This window comes from Pelobates fuscus, chromosome 10, assembly GCF_036172605.1.
Source record: "Pelobates fuscus isolate aPelFus1 chromosome 10, aPelFus1.pri, whole genome shotgun sequence".
Taxonomy (NCBI): Eukaryota; Metazoa; Chordata; class Amphibia; order Anura; family Pelobatidae; genus Pelobates; species Pelobates fuscus.
In genome coordinates, this window is record NC_086326.1 from 76,891,716 (window position 1) to 76,912,296 (window position 20,581).

The following is a 20,581-nucleotide window of genomic DNA, read 5'->3' on the forward strand; positions in this document are numbered from 1 at the left end:
CTTCTGTAGATAAATCATTTGGGAAGTTTTTCTAACAGTATTGAATCATTTAGAAAGCTTTTAAATTGAGGCCTATGCTCATTATAACTATTAATTATAATTAATTTTTTTTACTCTGAATTGGAAAGGCTTAAATGTTAGATTTTTAGGGAATCTAGTTTTGAATGACGAAAAATAAGACATTTAAAAATATTTTATTATTACAAATTTCAAATAGTATTTCTAGCTTAACCTAAACAGAAATATATAGCTATATATATATATAATTCTTAAGTAGACTGTTCTCTCTGAACAATGGCAGCATACTTTGCAAAATAATCAAGACCATTCATCAAACATTTGACTCAATTCTCCCATGTTGAAAAATATATAGATCAATATATTGATCAATACATCAAGACTGACTTTTGTTTTCTTTGACAATTTGATATCTATATTCTATAAAAATGAATAGATTTCAGAGTATTTGGAAGTTAAAATTGGAACTTAAACCGTGTGATGTCATATTAAGATAGGAATGAGCAGTGAAGCACAAGAACACAGATACATAATAACCATTTTATTAACAGAGAGAACTTGATTTGCTAAAAACAAACAATCTCAAGCGAGATTATTTCCACTTGATCAATAATGCTATGATTGAAGGATGTGAGACATAGCTAATTAAATCTCCAATGCTTGGTTTCTCACTGTGATGTTCTTTTGAAGTGAGGATGTCCGCTCTGCCAACATCATAGCTGAAGAAGATGACACGCAGTGCCTTGTGATTGACAGAGAGTGAGTACTTTAAATTTGTTTTAATTCTTGGCATAATCTTATACATCTCTTGCACAGGATAGAATGGGATAGCTTTTATACCATTGTCGACAAGCTCCATAAATGACTGAGTTTAGAGTAGAACGTGTGGCTAACGTTTGTATATGCAAACATTTAAAAGGTCTTATTTTTTTCCATAAACCTATGTGCATGATACTCGAAAGTCTTTCAACATTCAGAAGTTGTGAGAGTCAAAGAAAGAGGTGGTCTGATGAAGATCTTTCTGACTTCCAGAAATGTCAGTTTAATTATTGAGAGAGAGTCTGCTGTCATCTTGGTTCTGGACCACCCTTCTGAGTGAGACCAGTCTTAAATGTGACTTGCTAAGCTTCTCGCTGTAAAGAACAAAAGTGTGTTCCAAACCTTAACAGAAACTAACCAAAGGGCTAGCTTTTACATTTCTGCCAACTCTCCATATTCTCATATCTTCTATATATGTATCCAGGTATAATCAGGACAGTGACAGTGGAAATAAGAAAGCATTACGCATTTCAGAGATCACGATGCTTGCTCGTAGACCAGACAAAAATAGTATGAGTACTTTGCTAGCTAAGTATGTTTTCAGTTCACAGAAAGCATCTTCAGATCCCACACTTTAAAATGAAGACTGGGCTGCTGGATGGGTGATTGTAAACATTTCCCTGTTGTATTATATAGACAACCTTATACCCTAGGTTATTTTCCCTCATTAATGGGCAATTAAATAATTGCATTTGTTGATTTAGCTTGGTTTTGTGGGTCCATAAACATGGCCAAATACACAGTTACCTCCCACATAAACCACAACTCACTATTTTAATGGTCATTTGTGAAGGTCACTTTGTTCTAACTTGTTCTGTTTTTTCTTTCATTTGGCCAGTACCTTCAATCAAATGGTTGGGACATACCAGGAGCTACAGACTTATCTGCGAGAGTATGTGTTCCAGCTTGCACTGAATGACCACGACAGACGCAATGCAAGGTAACAGTGATTTTTATTATCTAATGAATAAGATGCAGTTAAGGCAGCTGTTTGAAATGGCAACTTTGTTGAGTCAATTCACCATGAGCAACATTGGTAGAAGAACATTAGACATGTCATAATTTCTTGGGTAATAACAAGAGAAGTCACCTCAGGCATCCACTAAAATTAATGAATGTGTGGTGAACGTTCTACCAACTGAACTGTAGCTATTTTCTGTCAAGTACCTCTACAGAATTTAAGTAATTGATAACATGAAGTCATGTTACGAAGTCATCGAGGTTTCAATATTTGGTATGTGTGGGTTTGTGAAGAACACAAAGGGAAGTTAACTCTCTGTGAGCCCAAGTTACACATTAACCTGATTTATATTGTAGCTAAATATTTTGGTAGCTTAAGGTGGCTCTGGTATGGTTTGTTTTTTTTGTTTTTTGTTTTTTTTTAACAAAATGCATCCTGTGTTAAAGTTATTACAAATGCACTGTAAGGTTCAGTCATAATATTAATGAGCTGGATATTCTTAAGACCATACCCTTATCGAATGGATTACTTTTCTGTTGGCTGACTTTAGTCTGACCTTCACAATCAAGATACATAAATAATAACAATACATTTTAAAACCATGACAGAATTGCGTTGAATCATTAACTATGTTAAATAAGCTTTTAGTATGAGTTTATAGCAATCAGTACATATTGACACCTTGTACTATTTTTTTCGTGAATGCAAGTTTTACACATTCATTGCCAACAAACAAAAAATGCAGAGCACTATTATGAAATAAACTATGTACCTATTTTGCATTGAGAATTTTAATAAGCATATGATGATTGCTCAAAGATTTTGTCGTTTTGACCATAGAGAACAACACGTTTATAATCTAGATTAATGGACAACTGGATTTTCATTTGGTGCCAAATGATGTTTATTTCCATGGGAAGTCGAAAATGTTCTAAGCAATCCAAAGTGTTTCTATGAACAGCATTAAATATTAATTGTTCAATAGCCTGGGTCCGGTTACACAGCAACAAAATCCATCTGCTTAATACATTAATAACAGCACCTTTCTGTGTAAGCAGATTGCACTAAATTGCCTTCCTTTTCAAGTGTTTTATTAGCAGACACTAAATTTCTCATTAAATCACACAACTTATTATTGGACTATAAAATGCCATATGAAAAGGGCTTTTAACTCAACAATGTGTGATGTATAATGAAAAACACAGCACAATATGCCTTTCATGCATTATATAGTGTTCTCTCTAACTAATGAGAGCACTTTTAGATATGAAGGAGTCATTGAGAATCAATATTACAATAACTGCTAGATTGATGCAGAAGTTCTGCTGTCTTCACCTGGTATCTTCTAAGATGTGACATTCCAACACGGTACCATTTATTGATGTTCATGTTGCGCAGCACTGTCCACCCTTACCAGTACAAGCATTGATTTGGTACCAGTGCGCATTCACATTCTGACATCAGCATACTAATATACAAAAACACAAAAACAAATGTAGATTTTTGTTTAACAGAAATAATATATATAACAAAATGTAACTTGATCGCAGCTTCCCTCGGCAGCCTTCCCACAGGGATGCCCAACCAAACAGAAATATGTACAAAGAAAAGAGGGATACAGCTACTAATGTAGGGTGAGAAGGCATGATCACCAATCATGCATATTTAAGACTTTCTCTTCCCAGTTTAGATGTCCCATTTAGGAAAGTGAGAAATCAAAATGAATTTCAAATTTTCACCAAAATATCCAAATTGGAAAACCTCTTTAACTCCTTAAGGACTAAACTGCTGGAATAAAAGGGGATCATGACATGTCACACATGTCATGTGTCCTTAAGGGGTTAAAACAGCTATTTTTCCAGATCAAATACTTAAAATTTGAAATGTAGTTTGAATTCACATTGGATTCTTACTTTAATGAATAACCCAAAGGTGTATCTTACACAAGTAGTTTTTTTTAATATATTTAATAGCAGCTGTTTGTTATATATTACAGCCCACAACTTAAAACATCTCCAGAATATTATGCATCTATTTAATGTCATATAGATCATTTCAACAGGTATCATGACATCCAGTAACTTTCCACCACAATTTTATTTGGTTTTTCAGAAGGTTATAATGAAATTAGAATAAATGGAATGGACTTTTTTTTAGTTGTAAAGGAAGGCTTACACAACTTGCACATGTGTACATTAAAGTTATATCTCAATGGGGACATAAAAGCATTAAATAAAAATTAACAGGGACAATGAAATCATCTCACTGATGTCCTGTTAGTTAACAGGACATTACAAAGGACAATAGGTTATTCTCAAGACTTGCGAAAAGGGTAATTTACAGTAAGAATAATAATGAGATGCAGTTCTTTCCCTAGCTGTGTTATAATTTCAGCAAATAAAAACGTATATTCATGTTCTTGGCAAAAGAATATATCTAGGGCTATAATTGTTAATATGAATATTATTAACAGTTTGTTACTACAAGAAGAAACCTTATTGCCAGTTTAAAGTCAATAATTTTCCTTTTGTCTTAGGTATAATTGATTATCTTTTTATTTTTTTATTTATGTATTTTATTGATTTTGTCAGTGACAGATATACGAATATGTAAAAGGTAGAATTGCAACCGTCTCCCTCATATTACATAATTATATTAACTGCTATAACTATTTAACTTTTATTTATATTGCTACCTTTTTGTTTTTTTGTATGTACAATATTTTTTCAGCTTCACCTTATGTCTATAACTTTAAGTTCACCTGTGTTATTTTTTTTTGTAAATTGTATATTTTTACATACATCTATACACAATATGCATTACACTATCAATGAAAAAAACTGTAAATAAATACATAGAAATAAATGGAAAACGTGTTCTACCATCTCCACACAGCCTCCTTGTTATCCACGATCCTCTACTTGTATACTGACAATATGTCCATTTTGTTTTGTTTCTTTAGTTTACATTTTAACTGTTCTTGTTACCAAAGGTAGCAAGATGACCTGAGCTTTTCGAAGTTCAGTTAGCAATTGTGCTGTTTGGGCTCAGAATGCCTTCAAAATTATTTTATTTTCAAATTTAAATGACATTTGATGGAAAATAATGAAAACGTGGCTGTATAATCTGTTACTTGGGCCGCAAGTAGAAAAGGGGGGGAAAAAAAAAACTCCCACTGCATTGCATGTCTCACATATATTGCTTTTCTGGATAGTGTTCTTAAAATTGAATAACAATTGCCTTTTTCACATTATGCTGACATATATACTGCTTTGTACTTTATAACCACAGATTTAAGATGCATCTGAATTATATTAATTTAGAAACTATTTGAAATTGCAAGTGGCTTGTATTTAGTGACTATGCTAGAGTTGCGTGAACATTTTCTTGTGACACAAGGTAATTAGAAAAAGTTTAAATCTAATTGTTTATTTTTTTTTAAGGGAAACTCCAGTGCCAGGAAAACAATCCGTTTTCCTGGCACTGCAGGTGCCCTCCCCCCCCCCCCACCCCACAATCCCTGGTTACTGAAGGGGTAAAAACCCCTTCGTTAACTTACCAGAGGCAGCGACATGTCCCACGTCGCTGCTTCTTCCTCCGCCGCCGCTCCACCTCTGTATTACGTCGGCTTTCCTATGGGGAATTGAGCGACGCTGGAGGTCCTCACACAGTGTGAGGACGTCCAGCGACGCTCTAGCACAGGTTTTCTGTGCTATGAAGGAGGAAGTGCCCTCTAGTGGCTTGCAGGGTTAACTCCACATCTTGCAGGGTTAACTCCACCTCTACTAGAAAGCCACTAGAGGTGGAGTTAACCCTGCAAGGTAATTATTGCAGTTTATAAAAAAACTGCAATAATTACACTTGCAGGGTTAAGAGCAGTGGGAGTTGGCACCCAGACCACTCCAATGGGCAGAAGTGGTCTGGGTGCCTGGAGTGTCCCTTTAGTAAACTATTTAACCCCTTAAGGACCAAACTTCTGTAATAAAAGGGAATCATGACATGTCACACATGTCATGTGTCCTTATGGGGTTAAAGCCAATTCAATATACTGAGAGGAACAAGAAAATGAAAAGAAAAAAACGGAAGTTTCAACATGCAATTTATTATAGAACTTATTACAGAATCTGGATCTAGACATGAAAATAAATCCATTATAAATGGGACTTCACAAACACAGAGGAAATTAAGAGCCTGATATTTTCCTATATTTTATGCACACGTAATAGCAAGCTAAAGATGGCTACCTTGATGTCAGGAAGGTTTATAATAACATCCCCCACACCTAGCACATCCCCTTTGTGCTTCTTTGGCTAAGGAGGAAGCATTAAACTAATTGAATGAATAAAATGGTTATAATGCCTAGAGTATCCCTTTAATTTAAAATAAAATCATACAGAATTAGCTTATTAGAAACACAAAATATAGCTTTAATCTTGTTCTAAACACATTTATAGGAACACTATAGTGTTTTAACTCTCCTTTTTCCCCATGCTGCACTGGTCTCCGCCTCTATGGCTCCGCCTCCATGGCTGAGATCATCAATCTTGATCATGAGCCTCTCTATGGGGAACATTCAGAAAGCCAGTGCTCCACACTGGACAATGAAGCACCTCTAATTGCTGCCTGAGTGACAGCCTTTAGAGGTGTTCCTAGACAGCAATATAAACACAGCCTTTTCTCTGTAAAGGCAGAGTTTACCATGCTCAGCCTGCAGGGACAGGCTATAGATATCAGAACCACTACATTGAGCTATAGTGGTTCTGGTGACTATAGTAACCCTTTAAGTGAAAACTACAGGGTTTTAGTTACACCATATATCAATATTATGAAGTGTACATCACTATGTCAAAGAACCCAAGTACTACGGGATCCTTAAATAACTTTAACCCCTTAAGGACCAAACTTCTGGAATAAAAGATAATCATGACATGTCACACATGTCATGTGTCCTTAAGGGGTTAAATGGTTATTATAACCTTTTTTTACCTTAGTTTGTATAGACTTATAAGGGCCCACCAAGTAGGTCCATCACAGTTTTTGACCTAAAACACTGCCTTCCACACTTCCTCTGTGGTCAGCTCTGCCATCATATCAATCTCTCAATCAGAAGCATTTGACTGGACCATTTGCCAAGCTCAGAGCATATATGCGGACGGAGGGAAGAGGTGGACCTGGGAGGGGTGGACCTAGAAAGAAAAACAATGTTTTAACAGACATTGGAGGGAGGCAGGAGGGAGTACACAGAGGGAGGAGAGAGCTTGGCTTCCCTAGAAAGCAGCACTGTCTGCAAGGGAGAAGTTGACTATGTCTGTTGCCAGCACGCTGTGCATGCTGATGATAGACGTATATTTTTTCACAGACTTGACATTAGGCGGTCCAGAACAGAGTTGTGCTATGCATAGGTCACGTGTACTAGGGGTGTGTCTAGCTCCCGGCACAAAAGTGCAAATATCTCTCAACAGAAACACTGGAAATATAGATTCCTACCACCAAGACCACATCTAAAAGCAGACGTGGTCATGGCAGTTGGAGTAACCCTTTAACATAGGCGATACATACACTACTCTGCATTACTGTGACATAACTACATTCTTTAACACAATGTGGGAGATTCATCAAAGTGTTGCCATCACGTATATCTACCTTTCAGCCAAATTGTGGCACAATTGATTTAATCTGTTGGGTTTTCTCACCAGTTGCTTCTTTTGCACCTTAATCATTAGTTTTGAGTATTTATGTTCTATTTCACTTTTTGTTTTTCTGCCACACTAAATGTGTGTGTTTTTTGAACAGTGGCTTTTAGATCAGGTTTAGAACACTTTAACCAATATGGAATGTATGTTACTTTTCAGAACACTTTGACAAATAGTTGACATTTATCCAAGGAGCTTACTATGAGACAAATAAATAATAGATACATTCTGATTCTAGGCTACCTGAGACACTAAACTACAGAATTGTGCTGCTTGGAGGCTCTGGTAGAAGAAATGTCTAATAAAATGGCTGCATATGAAGAACCAGTAAAATATGCATGCACTATGTTTGAGGTTTAATGTTATCCTGAAGGCCCAGATTAATGCAGATTAAAAATAAATAAATAAATAAAAATAACCATTGAGACTCCTGTAAGAAATATAGTCAATCTCTCACAGTGTGAACCTACTGAGACTTTATTTTAGTTATATACCCAAAAGAGCATTTTCTTACAGGAGTATATTTGCCCCCCTTATATATATATATATAGGCCTCTGTAGCCTAGAGGCTTATCGCTCTTATTTGGGTCACATCTCTCTGTAGGGAATGTACATCCTAGAATGGGACACACAAGACATAAGGAGAAATAAACAGCACCTTTAATATGTTATATTTCATATCAGTTTCAAGTATGTATATATGTAGAAGTTACATCGACATAACCTACAATAAAATACAGATTGTGCAAAACAAAACAAAAAGAAAGTAATAATACAATGCTTCCAGACAGAGGTATTACATTTAAATATATTTTCTTAATAATAATGCTATAACATCGCTAATATGCTATGCCTTTGGGAACAATTCTCTACTGTCTCAAATAAAGTGATCCCATTGAAAGAAAGAGCAATTCCACAGAGGCCGACATTAGGGAAAGATAGATTGCACATACATTTCATAAAGGGGAGAGAAAAAAAATCACTATTTAGTGTTCTTGTGTACTAGCTCAAGAACATAGAAGACAGAGATACAGAAAAGCATTGCAGCTTGGTAGCGGAAATGTGAAGTGAATCTGTGTTAATGTCACATTAATTCAGGAAGCGATTAATTTATAACAAATGCTTTTGTGTTCAAAAAACGGTTTAATAGATATTATTCATCTGTTCCTGGGCATTATATAAAAGCCATAGGTAGGAGAAACATAATTCTTAAAGCGGCCGGGCATTATATAATAGCCATAGATAGGAGAAACATAAAAAGGCTAAACACAGGCTAAAGAGAAAATGTTTCATGACTGAGGAAAAACCAAGACAGAAGGGATGTCAGATGTTCAGAATCGCGATAAACAAGTGTAATGAACAATGTACTGTCAGGTAAATAGGTACCACAGCAAGCCACTTGCAAATAGTGTTCATCAACAATCGCAATGGTGGAAGGTACACGCATGGGGACAAATGATGATGCACAGCTCTGTAGTGGCTCTGACATCTGTGTTAGTATAAATTGAGGTCATTTTACAGCATACTGCATCAAATATATCATGATATACATTGAAATGCAATGGATTATTTTGTAAGGACCAGTGAGTATTGGAAGGGACACAATTTGTATATTCTGAGTAGACAATTATCTGTCACCCACTTGGTACATAGGGGCAGGCTAATGAGTACCTAATCAGGGTGCAACTAACGTATACCCATATGGACTGTAGCACTAGTAAAAGGTCATCCAGAGCAGGGATTCTTTAAGAAAGAACTATTGAAGGATACTCATGTGAAGAATGGAGTGTATTGAGACAAGTCATGGTTAGCATTAACCCATGCCATTTCAGCCCAGAGTAATGGGTTAAATTACCAGGTTTGGTATTCTAGTGGTCCAGTATGAGAGTACATAGATACTGTTCCAGAGACTGTTAGTCCTTTCAGCTGTCAGATGTTGTGTAGCCTTTAGACCATTTTCTAAAAGGAAACCTGATTGCTTGGTGAAGGTAGTCTCCACAGACATTAATTGAAAAAAAAAAACACTACTATTATAGTACCAAGTCTAAAACTAAAGACTGTACTAAAGTACACTGCCCAAGTGAGGGATATAATGCTTAATTCAAACCAATCTGGTTTAGAGGCATTCCATGTCATGGTAGAACATGGAACAAGGCTGGCTGAATTTGAAGCCCTTGAGATTGGCACAGAGGTGTATTTGTTCACAGAAAATCACCACCTATCTCCATGCGTTACAAACACAGGTGCAGGAAATAATCAACAAGCAGTATGTTATTCTACAGTACATGGTTGACTTATTCTGATATGATTCCCATCATTCTTTCTAGATGATTTCTAATCATATGATATACACAGAGATGCGCATGATAAAGAGTAAAGACCTGTGTCAGTACAGCCACCATTTTCACTCTCATCCTGTTACAAAATTGTAACCACATAAGAGCAGAGCCCTCTATCCTTCTGTAGCAGTGTTCAACATCATGCATGTTAACTCCTTAACAACGGACGCATTTGTCCAAGTCCAGAACCAAAACAAAACCTAGAATTTGAGCTATATATGTCTCTTCAACCATAATTTATTTCTTTCATATTAAGTGCACCCACAGTAATTATAAATCATTGTGTTCGGGAGAACTTGGGCTTAAATTTCATATCAAATATTTATACATAAAACATAATTTAATATATATAAAATATATATATATATATTTTTAAAGTGTGAGAAATTAAGACATTTTGTTATTTTCCAAGTTCTGCTTGGCATTTTAACTGTGAATGTCATAATGCTGTTAGATTTTAGTGCAATAAAATACTCATATTTGAATGCAGTGATGTCCCATTAGTTCAACAATGCCAGATCAAGTTAGTTGTGAGCAATATAGGAAATAGAAATTTCCCTGCCCCCCCCCCCCCACCCCCCATGTGTGTGTTAATCTCTCTTTCCCAGGCCCTCCAAGTGCTTAATTTACCCCCCAGCCCCTCCTTGTGTCTCATGTTTTCCTCCCAGCCTGACCATTTCTAATACTGCCCCATCAGCCCCTCCGTGTCTCTCCTCCATTGGCCCTCCCGTAACTGCTCACCTCAGAGTGGACCACAGTACCCAGTCTGACAGGAAGTGCTCTGTCAGTGAGCACTTCCTGTCATTTTTTGATCTGCTTGACCACACTACATGCAGTGACTGGCAGGAGGGGAAATGCTGTGCTTTGTGCTACATTCCTGCTGGTCACTCAGTGACCACATGCCCTGAAGGGATGCTTTCCCACAGTCACAGGGATCGGCTAGGAGTGATGGGACGGGACCGGTCGCGGCTGCGACCCCTGCGACCATGGTAGTTACTCCAATGGTTGTGTGGTAAAACAATTTGAGCTGACCTTCTGAGTACCTCTTCCTTTTCATGTGGCATCTATAGAGTAAGTACAGAGTTGGCTACTGTAGCCGTGGTTCTTATTATACTTATCTTACTATTCCTATGTGCCACTCCTTTATACTCCTGTAAAAAAATCATTTTTGGATTGACTACATAGCATGAAATTGATTAATATTTAAAAAATGAGCTTATGGGATAAGAATTAATTCCCTGGTATGCATAAAAAATAATTTTTGGGCTAAATTAATATTTGCACATGTTCCAGCTTGCCAATGTTGTGTGTCAGAATGTGTTTTTATACCATGCATTTATATGACAGATAACACATTTGCTGTATTCCTAGAATTATATATTGGCAAAATATAAGCTAGATATTAATAGGAAAACCAGGACAAAATGGAACAAAGACAATATGTTCTAGCATGACTGTGTTAATAACTCAATCTGCACTGTGACACGCAGTATAAGAACCCCCTTGAAGTAATAATATGAACCTATTTGTATTCTTCTCATATGTTGCATTTCACTTCACATCTAGCACATTTTTGTGGTGGAAATTGCATTGCAGGCGTCTTACACAGGGGATTGGTGTTTAGTATATCTTACAGTGTAGATGATTGCAAAAAAGATAGAGTCATCAATGGGTCTCACACATCTTAAGGATTCTCAAGGCAGGCATACAAATGAGCATTTTAAAAAGTCACTTTAAACATCCTCATCCATTTGTGTGTGGCTTCTTGTGTCTTGTTCCATGTGAATGGAAAAAGATTTGTGGAAGAATAAATTTCATGGGACTTTTTCGCCAAACCGTGAGTTTTTGTACCTAGAAAAGTCAAGATTTAATTTGTTTTAGAACTTCTTTATATTAGTATACATGCAAAAGATTCACTAAGCACTGAATTGTGGGAAATTAAAATTTGAATTAAAACATTTTGGTTAGTCATGCAGTCACAGACTAGCTGTTTTAGCTTGACTTTTGAAATTTAGTTTTCAATTTATTACAATCCCCTATACAGTGAATGTACCCGTCTGTGTTCAGCTGAACAACACAAAATTTAGTGAATACATCTCAAGCTGTATCACATTTTGGAATGCTGGTTCAATGGAGAAATGGAAGGTTAATGATCAACTGGTTGATAAGGTGTAGGAAAAATAACAAATGTAATTCGGTCTCACATGTTCCATAACTAAAAGTGTGTGAGCCACTTCTAGAACATGAAGAATTTATACTTGTGTCTTCATAGCATTTCTTTTTAGTTTAAAGAACTAGAATAATTACCTCCACCCATAAATACCATGGTAGCACTGACAGCATAATTCTCCATAGCAGGCAGAAGCAACATAAAATTGCTTAAGATATGACTGGTATTAATTGTTTTATTAAAAAAAAAACAAGTAATTTACTTTAATATTTAGTTTTTTAATTAAATTTCTAATTTTTAAATTGTATATTTTTGGTTAAGCTTTTCAAATCATGTAATATTTTTGGATAAACTTTTAAAATTATTTTTCTAAATATTAAAATATCATATATAAAGAAATATATCAATATATACAAAAATATCTAAAAAAAATATATATATATTATTCAATATATCAAAATAATTTAAAAAGTGTATCCAAATATATTAAACCATGTCAAAAACTTATCCAATATTTTTTTTATTGGGGTCTGCAAATTATGGTGAATATTGAACTTTCTGCCCATTTCAATTTAACCAGTCATAGTATATTTATACAGGAATTCTGGAAGGTGAAGTTTAATATCATGATTGGAGTGTTTTGCCCAACACCACAAATGTTTATCTTATAGTGCCCTTGAAAAATGTTCATTTTCTTTTTCTGCCAGTGAGTAGTGAAATAAGCAATTGAATATACATGCAATGGATACTGTATAATCTAGCTATTTTTAATGGGGAAACATTATATTTCATATTTAAAACTGAGCTTGGTGTGTTCTGGTCTTGTAGACGAAAAAGCCTCCATCATTCAATTTCTCGGGATAACTCAGAGGTCAACCAGTTGAGGGAGCTGGTTTCCAGGTTTTCCAGTACATCACCCTTCCGTTATTTAGATGTCATAACAACTCTTGGAACAGGAGGATTTGGACGTGTTGAACTGGTAAGACAGATTGGAAAATTTCATTAAAAAAATCTAATGTTTCTCTAAAACCCAAAGAATGTGTATAAAACATCTCTCTGATTTGAGGTATTTTAAATATTAAGTATCATTTTAAAGGAACACTCTTGGTTTAAGAATACAAACATGTAACACTAGAATGTTATACTAGCAAGTTGGATTCAGGGCCCCATAGAATTTATAAAGCACCACCTTATTTACCCCCTGCGCACAGGTATCTCCACTCCTTGAATGTCTGAGATCATCAATATTGATGATCTTAAGCAATCCAATCCTTTCCCATAAGGAAACATTAGGAGGCTACTGTAAATGTGTGGCAATCACTCAATGCATTTCTATGGGGAATGTTTGGAACCTCCATGCAGAGTGTGGATATGCAGAACATCGGTTCTTTCTATGCAGGACTACAACAAGTAAGCACCTCTAGTGGCTCAGAGTGACAGCCACTAGAAGTGGCGTTAGGCAGCAATGTAAACACTGCAATCTGTGTCCCAAAACCACTAGTCAAGATTCTGGTGAATAGAGAGTCTTTAAGTATTGTTTTTTTTTTTTTTTTTTTTAAATAAACATTGAGGCAATGAATAAGATGTCATTTAAATTTCCCATAGTCTAATTGATATATGCATAGGGAGTCAGCAACGAGCCTTTAGCTGTACTCAGCTTCCTCTTTTCTTACTATATAGTGACATCTTAAGCATGCACAGTGGCACACCCTAACGAAGGGCCAAGTTGTCCTACCTGTCTCCTGTTTAACTTCACTTGTGTGGCTTTGGATTAGCTTATGTTTTTAAAGGAAACCTCTTTATACACCTTTTTATCATTAGAGCAGAAATGTGTATTTTTATGTAAAGTTTAGGTCATTTTCTATGGGTGCGCACCCTAATTTAATGTGCTGCTCATGCTTATGAGTGATGTCATCCATACCTACAGTGCCAGCTGCTGAGTGCTGTGTTAACAGCCAGCCCACGTACCGTGTGTAGAGAAAACAAAAGAAAAACAAAATATTACACAGTTATTTTCTTTATCATATACAGGAAAATGTATCAATGTACTCTTGTAGTTCATACAGTGTGTCCTCTTATACTGTTGTTCTGCAGGGGGATTAATCAACATGTTTAAAAAAAAAAAAAAACTAACTGATGAATGCACAGACCATAACATGATAAAATTGTATTAAGAGACGATATCTTGGTTTTTGTTTATAGCACAACCATTTCAATGAATATCTAGAGTATTTCTTGGAAATAGTTTTTATGCATATTTATTGCAGAGTCCACCCGTCAAGATTATCTTATCAATAACACAGTGCTCTAAAGCATTACATTTAAATGCAGCAAAATCCATTTACTAGTTAAAAGCAAAGTGAGAAATGATAGAGTAAAAGAAATGCAAAGTAAATTTTATATGGGAGAGAGAATGCCATGGAAATTGAGCACAAAAGGCAATTATAGAAAATATAGCTACCTAAAAGAAGGCAATGGAAAGTAAGCATTACATCTGAACTGTTTTCCATTCTTCATGCTTGTATTACCTGCCAAGTTTAATGAGACTCCATGTGAGCATTAGATTGCAAAGAGTATAACAAACATAAACATATTGGCAGTAGTGCTGGTAGTGAATGCTTGTATGGAAAATATAAAATAAAATAAAAAAAAATTAAAAAATGCATAATGTGTAGAAATGGATTGATATAAAATACAATTTGAGAACCATGACACATTTTGTAGGTAACTATATGATTTCTGTTGCTGTGAATCAAGGCAAAGTGTACCCCTGATGTGGTTTTTGAATAATACTTCCCTAATGGCCAGCAGAGGTGTTGCTAAAGAGGGGCTGACTTGGGCTATAGCCCCATATGGGAACCTAAAAAAAAAACAAGGGTCTGATTTAGGCACCCTTTTATTGTTAGCCCGAGTCCCCTCTAGTACTGAGACAGAATGATCGCTTCCTAGTACATAATTTATTAAAACCAAAAGCCACTTTAAAGCACCATACAACTGGGGAGTATTGTTGTGGGTACAGGGTCTTCATACCGTATGAGTAATGCTACAAGTTTGGGGTTAATGTTGTGGTGCAAGGTAATATTGCATGGTGTAGGGTTAATACAGCAGGTGCAGAGTTTATAAATACAGGTGTATTCAAAGATTTAGTATAATTATGTGATTTATAGAACATTACAATTTATTATTTGACATAGAGTGTGGTTTAGAAGAATCTAATGTAAATATATGTGGGAGGGGACATAAAATTAACCTTTGGGCTGAAGCCACTTTTTGTGTGCCGGTGGACATCACAGAGTTATATAGAGTACGTAATGTGGTGATGGTCCATGTAGGAACTGTGCCTGGTGTAGTGCCAATGGCCAGCAAAATCTAGATACACATATACTGAAACGAATTGATAATTTGAGTTGTCTTAGACGCAAGCTGATATCACTCCATTTTATTTTCAGGTGAAATTAAAAGATGAAGACATGACATTTGCACTAAAATGTATTAAGAAAAAACACATTGTAGACACACATCAACAGGAACATGTTTACTGGGAGAAAAACATTTTACAGCAGATTAACTGTCCGTTTATAATCAGGTAATATATTCATTATGTCAAACAATGCATTCCATTCTCACCAGCCATCCTAACCAGGTCTTTATGCGGTTGACGATGTAATTTGAATAAAGAACTATAGTCAACCTGTGAGCATTCTCATCAGTTACACACAGTGATCTCAATTGTGGAAATTCATCAGTTATCCCAAGCATATATATTGGTCGGATACAGGGGTGCCCAAGAGGTAAATCCCCAGATATTATAGAACTGCAACTCCCATGATGCTTTGCATGCCTTTAGAAAGCTGTTCTACAACATCTGGGGATCTACCTTACGGGCACCCCTGGTCTAATAAGTCTATGTACATTGTGGCAAAACCAACCTCGCCACTGGGCCCTGGAGAAGCCTGTTTGCCCGCCTCCTACCTGCTGACTATGGCCCCTGGGTTATTTGGGGCATATTGTATTTTGTTGTGCGACTGCTGGCCCTTTAAGCACAGTGAATGGTATTTTATTGTACTGCTGCTGGCCCTTTAAGAACTGTCTGGGGACATATTGAGACTTTGGGTAACAATACCCTTTAAGACTATGGCCCCTGAAAACTTATGGACTTTTATTGGGTGTGTATGGCCCTTTAAGAACCGTCTTGGGACATCTTGTAACTTTGGTGAACAATGCTCCTTTAAGACTATGTCCCCAGACCTGTAAAATAACTTGCCCCTGGCTTTCCCACACTTGGTTCAGTAAATAGGGCTTACTGAACCAAGTACCACACAGGCGGACCACCCAGAAGTTAAAGTGTGCAGGCAATTTACCTCCCAGGCTGTGAGGTTACTGCAGGTTAATTGCACGTGGCGGCGGCCATCTTTGTTCAGTCGAATGCGGTCAGCGGTGTATGCTAAAGATTCTGTGGAACTAAAACACATTTTACCGAACACCGCTGACCCTTACCTTCTTCCATACTGAACTTGCAGCTCCAGAGACTAAGTCCCGTTCGAAATGGTCGTTTTTTCGCATGAAATTGACCGGCCGCACAGCCCAAATCTATGGAACTGTTTTGGGCAGGAAAATGTGCTTGCGGTCGGTCATAAAGGGACCTCCAGCTAACTTTTGATCCACTGGATGGATTTGTCTGATTTTTGGAAGGGTGTATGTTTAAAGTGTGCTGACTCTAAATATGTGGGAAGATATTTGGGAAGATTGGATGTATGGATTTAAAGTTATAGCACATGTATAAAAACTGTAGTTTTCCTGGCTGTATAATTATGTTAACTGGTTATCTGAGGGGAGGGGATGTGTGGGTTGTACCATGTATGTGATTGGTTATGTTATGCCTCCCCCTGGGTGTGGCCTGTAAGTGTACAAGTGTAATAAAAGCCAGGCTGGATGAGCCAGTCGAGAGTTCCTGTTTTACCCTCAAAGTGATGTGTCGTCTCATTATTGGGGGAAGGATTTATTGTATGCTGTTCCAGTTGACTGCTAGGAGTACAAGCCTATTCGTATGGTTCCTATTCAATGGTCTACAGCATTCATATGCTTGAGAAGGTTCATATGCTGAATCGGTTCGGTGATTGTGGTGTCTGCCAGAGTGCTTGGAGTCCTCAGGAAGCGCTAGGAGCATCCATTAACGGAGGTACCAAGTCGGGGTGCCAGGCGATCCGTTACATACATTATCTTCATCACCCCAGGATCAACACACACAGATCCCCACAGTAAAATCCACAGAAACAAGTTACTCCCACAGTCAGAATTTGCATACTCTCATCATTTGACTGACTTAAACCTGTTACTATGTTACCCATTTTAATAAGAGTGATAGAAAATAAAATACTTGTATTGTACTGTAGTAATCAGTTATCAATGTTAGATGTGTGTGAAGTACTCTGGCACCATCCCTCAGATTCATTTTAAACAATTTTCAAGCAGTTTAACATTAAATGAGGATATGAGCCCACTTCCCAAACATGGGTCCAGGCAGCAAAGGTTCATAAACGAGTATTCAGGCAGAAAGGTCAGTCAACAAAGGGGATTAGCAACTGTATAGATTGCTGATGGCACTTGGAAGAGCACCACACAGGGAGCTACTGAGGAGGACCCACCAAGCTAAACTCCATCCAGAACCCCAGTGCATGCCTGCATGGGGCCTCACAGAGGTGAGGGAGAGACGCAGCGATGGAACCAGGTAAACAGCAAGAATCTGACTATACTGCTAGGGACTCTCACATTCCATTAAAACATAAAAAATTTAATAGAAAGACACCTCCAGGGGACACAGGTTACTATACTATTTCAATTAGGTGAAGCAGTTACTGTTCCTACTGTATCCATTTAACACCAAAGAGCCACTCAAAATGTGAAATGTATGGACCTTTAAATTGAACAAAATAAGAAGGTCAATTTTAAATTGAAATGCTTGTTACTAAACATACAATATATGACTAGTAAAATTTGTTTTTGTACCTTAAAGGGACATACACTAAAGTCTAAATTAAGTGAGCTGTGTGCAATAGCCCTGCGATGTAAAGCCCTGACATTTTTTTTAGAAACTGCAATGTTAAATCCGGTTAATCAAGGTTAAATCAACCTTTAGTAGCGGTCCTACTGAAAGCAACTAGAAGGAATTCTGTTGCACTGACGGAGTAAAAATCAGTAATGTGGCAAGTAATACAATACTTTCCTTTGGGGGTCCCCAATGCTCCTCTTTGAGGAACAGTGGATTTGGCCATCTCGAAGAAAAACCATGCTATGATGTTGCAGGGGGAGGACAAGTAAGCAGTGCCAAGGGAGCCTCTGTGCTGAAAAAGTTGGTATAATTTTTGTTTGAATAATAATTCTGTTACAATACGTTTTAAATAAACTAGCAAACATATGTAATTTTCCCAGACTCGAGTGTTAGGAGGGAATTCAGGGCAGAATCACTAATTTTCAGTCCGAACAGATGCTTTTACAATAGACGTCCTTAATAATTATAAGATTGTTCAGTAAACACACAAGGCTGCTTATGAATACATCAGACGCAGTAGGATATTAATGACTTTAAACAGTGCTCTGCAGTTTATTTATCTCAATTCTTGGCAGCTCAATTCGAGTGACAGATGTTAGGGTTATTTTTTGTTGTTGTTTTTCTCTAGGCTCTACAGGACTTTCAGGGATGCCAAATATGTCTACATGCTTCTTGAGGTGTGTCTTGGGGGAGAGCTTTGGAGTATTCTTCGAGACACGTGAGTTGTTTACCTCTATGAATTGCTAGGGTAATATTTCTACATCAAACCCTTCCTTTATCCTTCTAGCCTCAATTTCAAATTTTAGTTTTTCTTTAGATAACAATACAAATTATATATGCTAATGGATGGGAACCACAAGCCTTAAGTTTCCATCTGACTTACACCCCTTTAATCATTGAGGATACCCCTTTAATCATTGAGAATACTCCTACTGCCCTTTATTGATTAACCCTTACAGTTTTCAGAGGGAGTAAGATAACCGTGCACAGGTTAAGCTCTACACTTACAGGAAGTCACAGAGCAAAAACAATCACAGAATCACAGAATCAACAGCCAACACCAGAATACTAATAAACTGTGATTTTAAATCAAATCGGAAAAATAAGAAAACTATATGGAAAAACGCCCCTGACATCTAGTGTTATTGGAAATATGGTAATTTTTTTTCTTCTCATTCTTTATTTAGGTTTAGACAGAAGGTAAAACATTGTAAACATCAGCATATTACCATAAATGAAAAAATTTACAGTGATCCGTTCATTTCCTGTTTACAGCAATATAATATCAAGATTCTGTTCCATCCTGCACTCCAATTTTAATGTACTAATAAAGTGGAACCGAGTTAACTCTCTTCCTTGGGCTGTTAAAAAGTACACTTATGTGTGAACATTGGTTCTGCTCCAATCGAACATAAGAAGGAAAGATAGGGGCTAAGGATTAAAGAATAGAATGAGTAAGCGATAAAGGGGAATAGGAGATTGCTGCAGAGACAAAAACTGGGAGCCCAGGCAAACAAAAATGAGCAAGAACCTATTGTCTTTCATACTCCACCCAGGGAAGCCAAAGTTTCTCAAAGGCAGAAGGTGTGTTCCTTATCTGAGCAGTAAGCTTATTCGTTAAGTAGTTGTCTTTTGTCATATGCTTAAAGGCACACTATAGGCACCAAAACAATGTTAGCACAATTAAACCATTTTGGTCTGTAGATCATGCCTCTGCAGTCAATTCTCTGCCATTTAGGAGTTAACCCCTTAAGGACACATGCCATGTGTGACATGTCATGATTCCATTTTATTCCAGAGGTTTGGTCCTTAAGGGGTTAAATCACTTTCTTTATACAGCCCTACTCACATGTTCTCCAGCATTGGTCACTCAGGTTTTTTTCCTACGGAATAAATTCCCTGGGGAAGTATACCATCTGAACATGAGTTTGTACAGTTGCTCTTGTACAATGACACACATTTAAAGCGGCACTGTCATGCCGAATCCCGTTTTTGGTTTTTAACCCCCCTCCCGCCTCCACTACATCCAATTGACCCCCTAGTCCCCCTCAAATGCCGTAAGCCCCCCGTATTACCTATTTATTAATCTGTATTTTCTGCCCCGATCTTTATTCAGGGCGCCGCCATCTTTGTGTGGGTAGGTGAAGTCCCTGTGGGACACGTCATCTGCCCACACTAGACAGACTGTGAGATTCCCGCACATGCCCAGTGAAACACCTGGACATGCGAACGGGAATTTCATCTATTCATTCATTAATTAATCAGACAGACGAATGAATGAATAGAAAATCAGACGAACAAACTAACACTATGTATCAGTGTTTGCTTGTTCATTCAGTTTGTTACAAGGAGGGAGCTACCGGCGTGCAGCTCCCTCCTTGTAATATGTAAAGACAGAAGCGTCAGGGAACTGTGCTCCCCACCACTTCATAAGCCCCCCCAGGTCCCCCCCCTCACTCTATAGGGGTCAATATGACCCCCATACTAGTATAAAGGAGAATAAAATCTCCCCAATGCCCCTACTCGCTATCC

At 37.1% G+C, this 20,581-nt stretch overlaps 1 protein-coding gene across 1 annotated transcript in view; it reads left to right on the forward strand.

Moving 5' to 3' along the window:
- Positions 1 to 20,581, forward strand: part of LOC134575864 (cGMP-dependent protein kinase 2-like) — a 177,219-nt gene that overhangs the window by 105,540 nt on the left and 51,098 nt on the right. Inside the window, exons 9-13 of the mRNA XM_063435306.1 lie at positions 709 to 777; positions 1,676 to 1,777; positions 12,829 to 12,979; positions 15,450 to 15,586; positions 18,678 to 18,767. Of these exons, the coding sequence (XP_063291376.1) occupies positions 709 to 777; positions 1,676 to 1,777; positions 12,829 to 12,979; positions 15,450 to 15,586; positions 18,678 to 18,767 (549 nt within the window). The remainder of the gene's footprint in view (positions 1 to 708; positions 778 to 1,675; positions 1,778 to 12,828; positions 12,980 to 15,449; positions 15,587 to 18,677; positions 18,768 to 20,581) is intronic.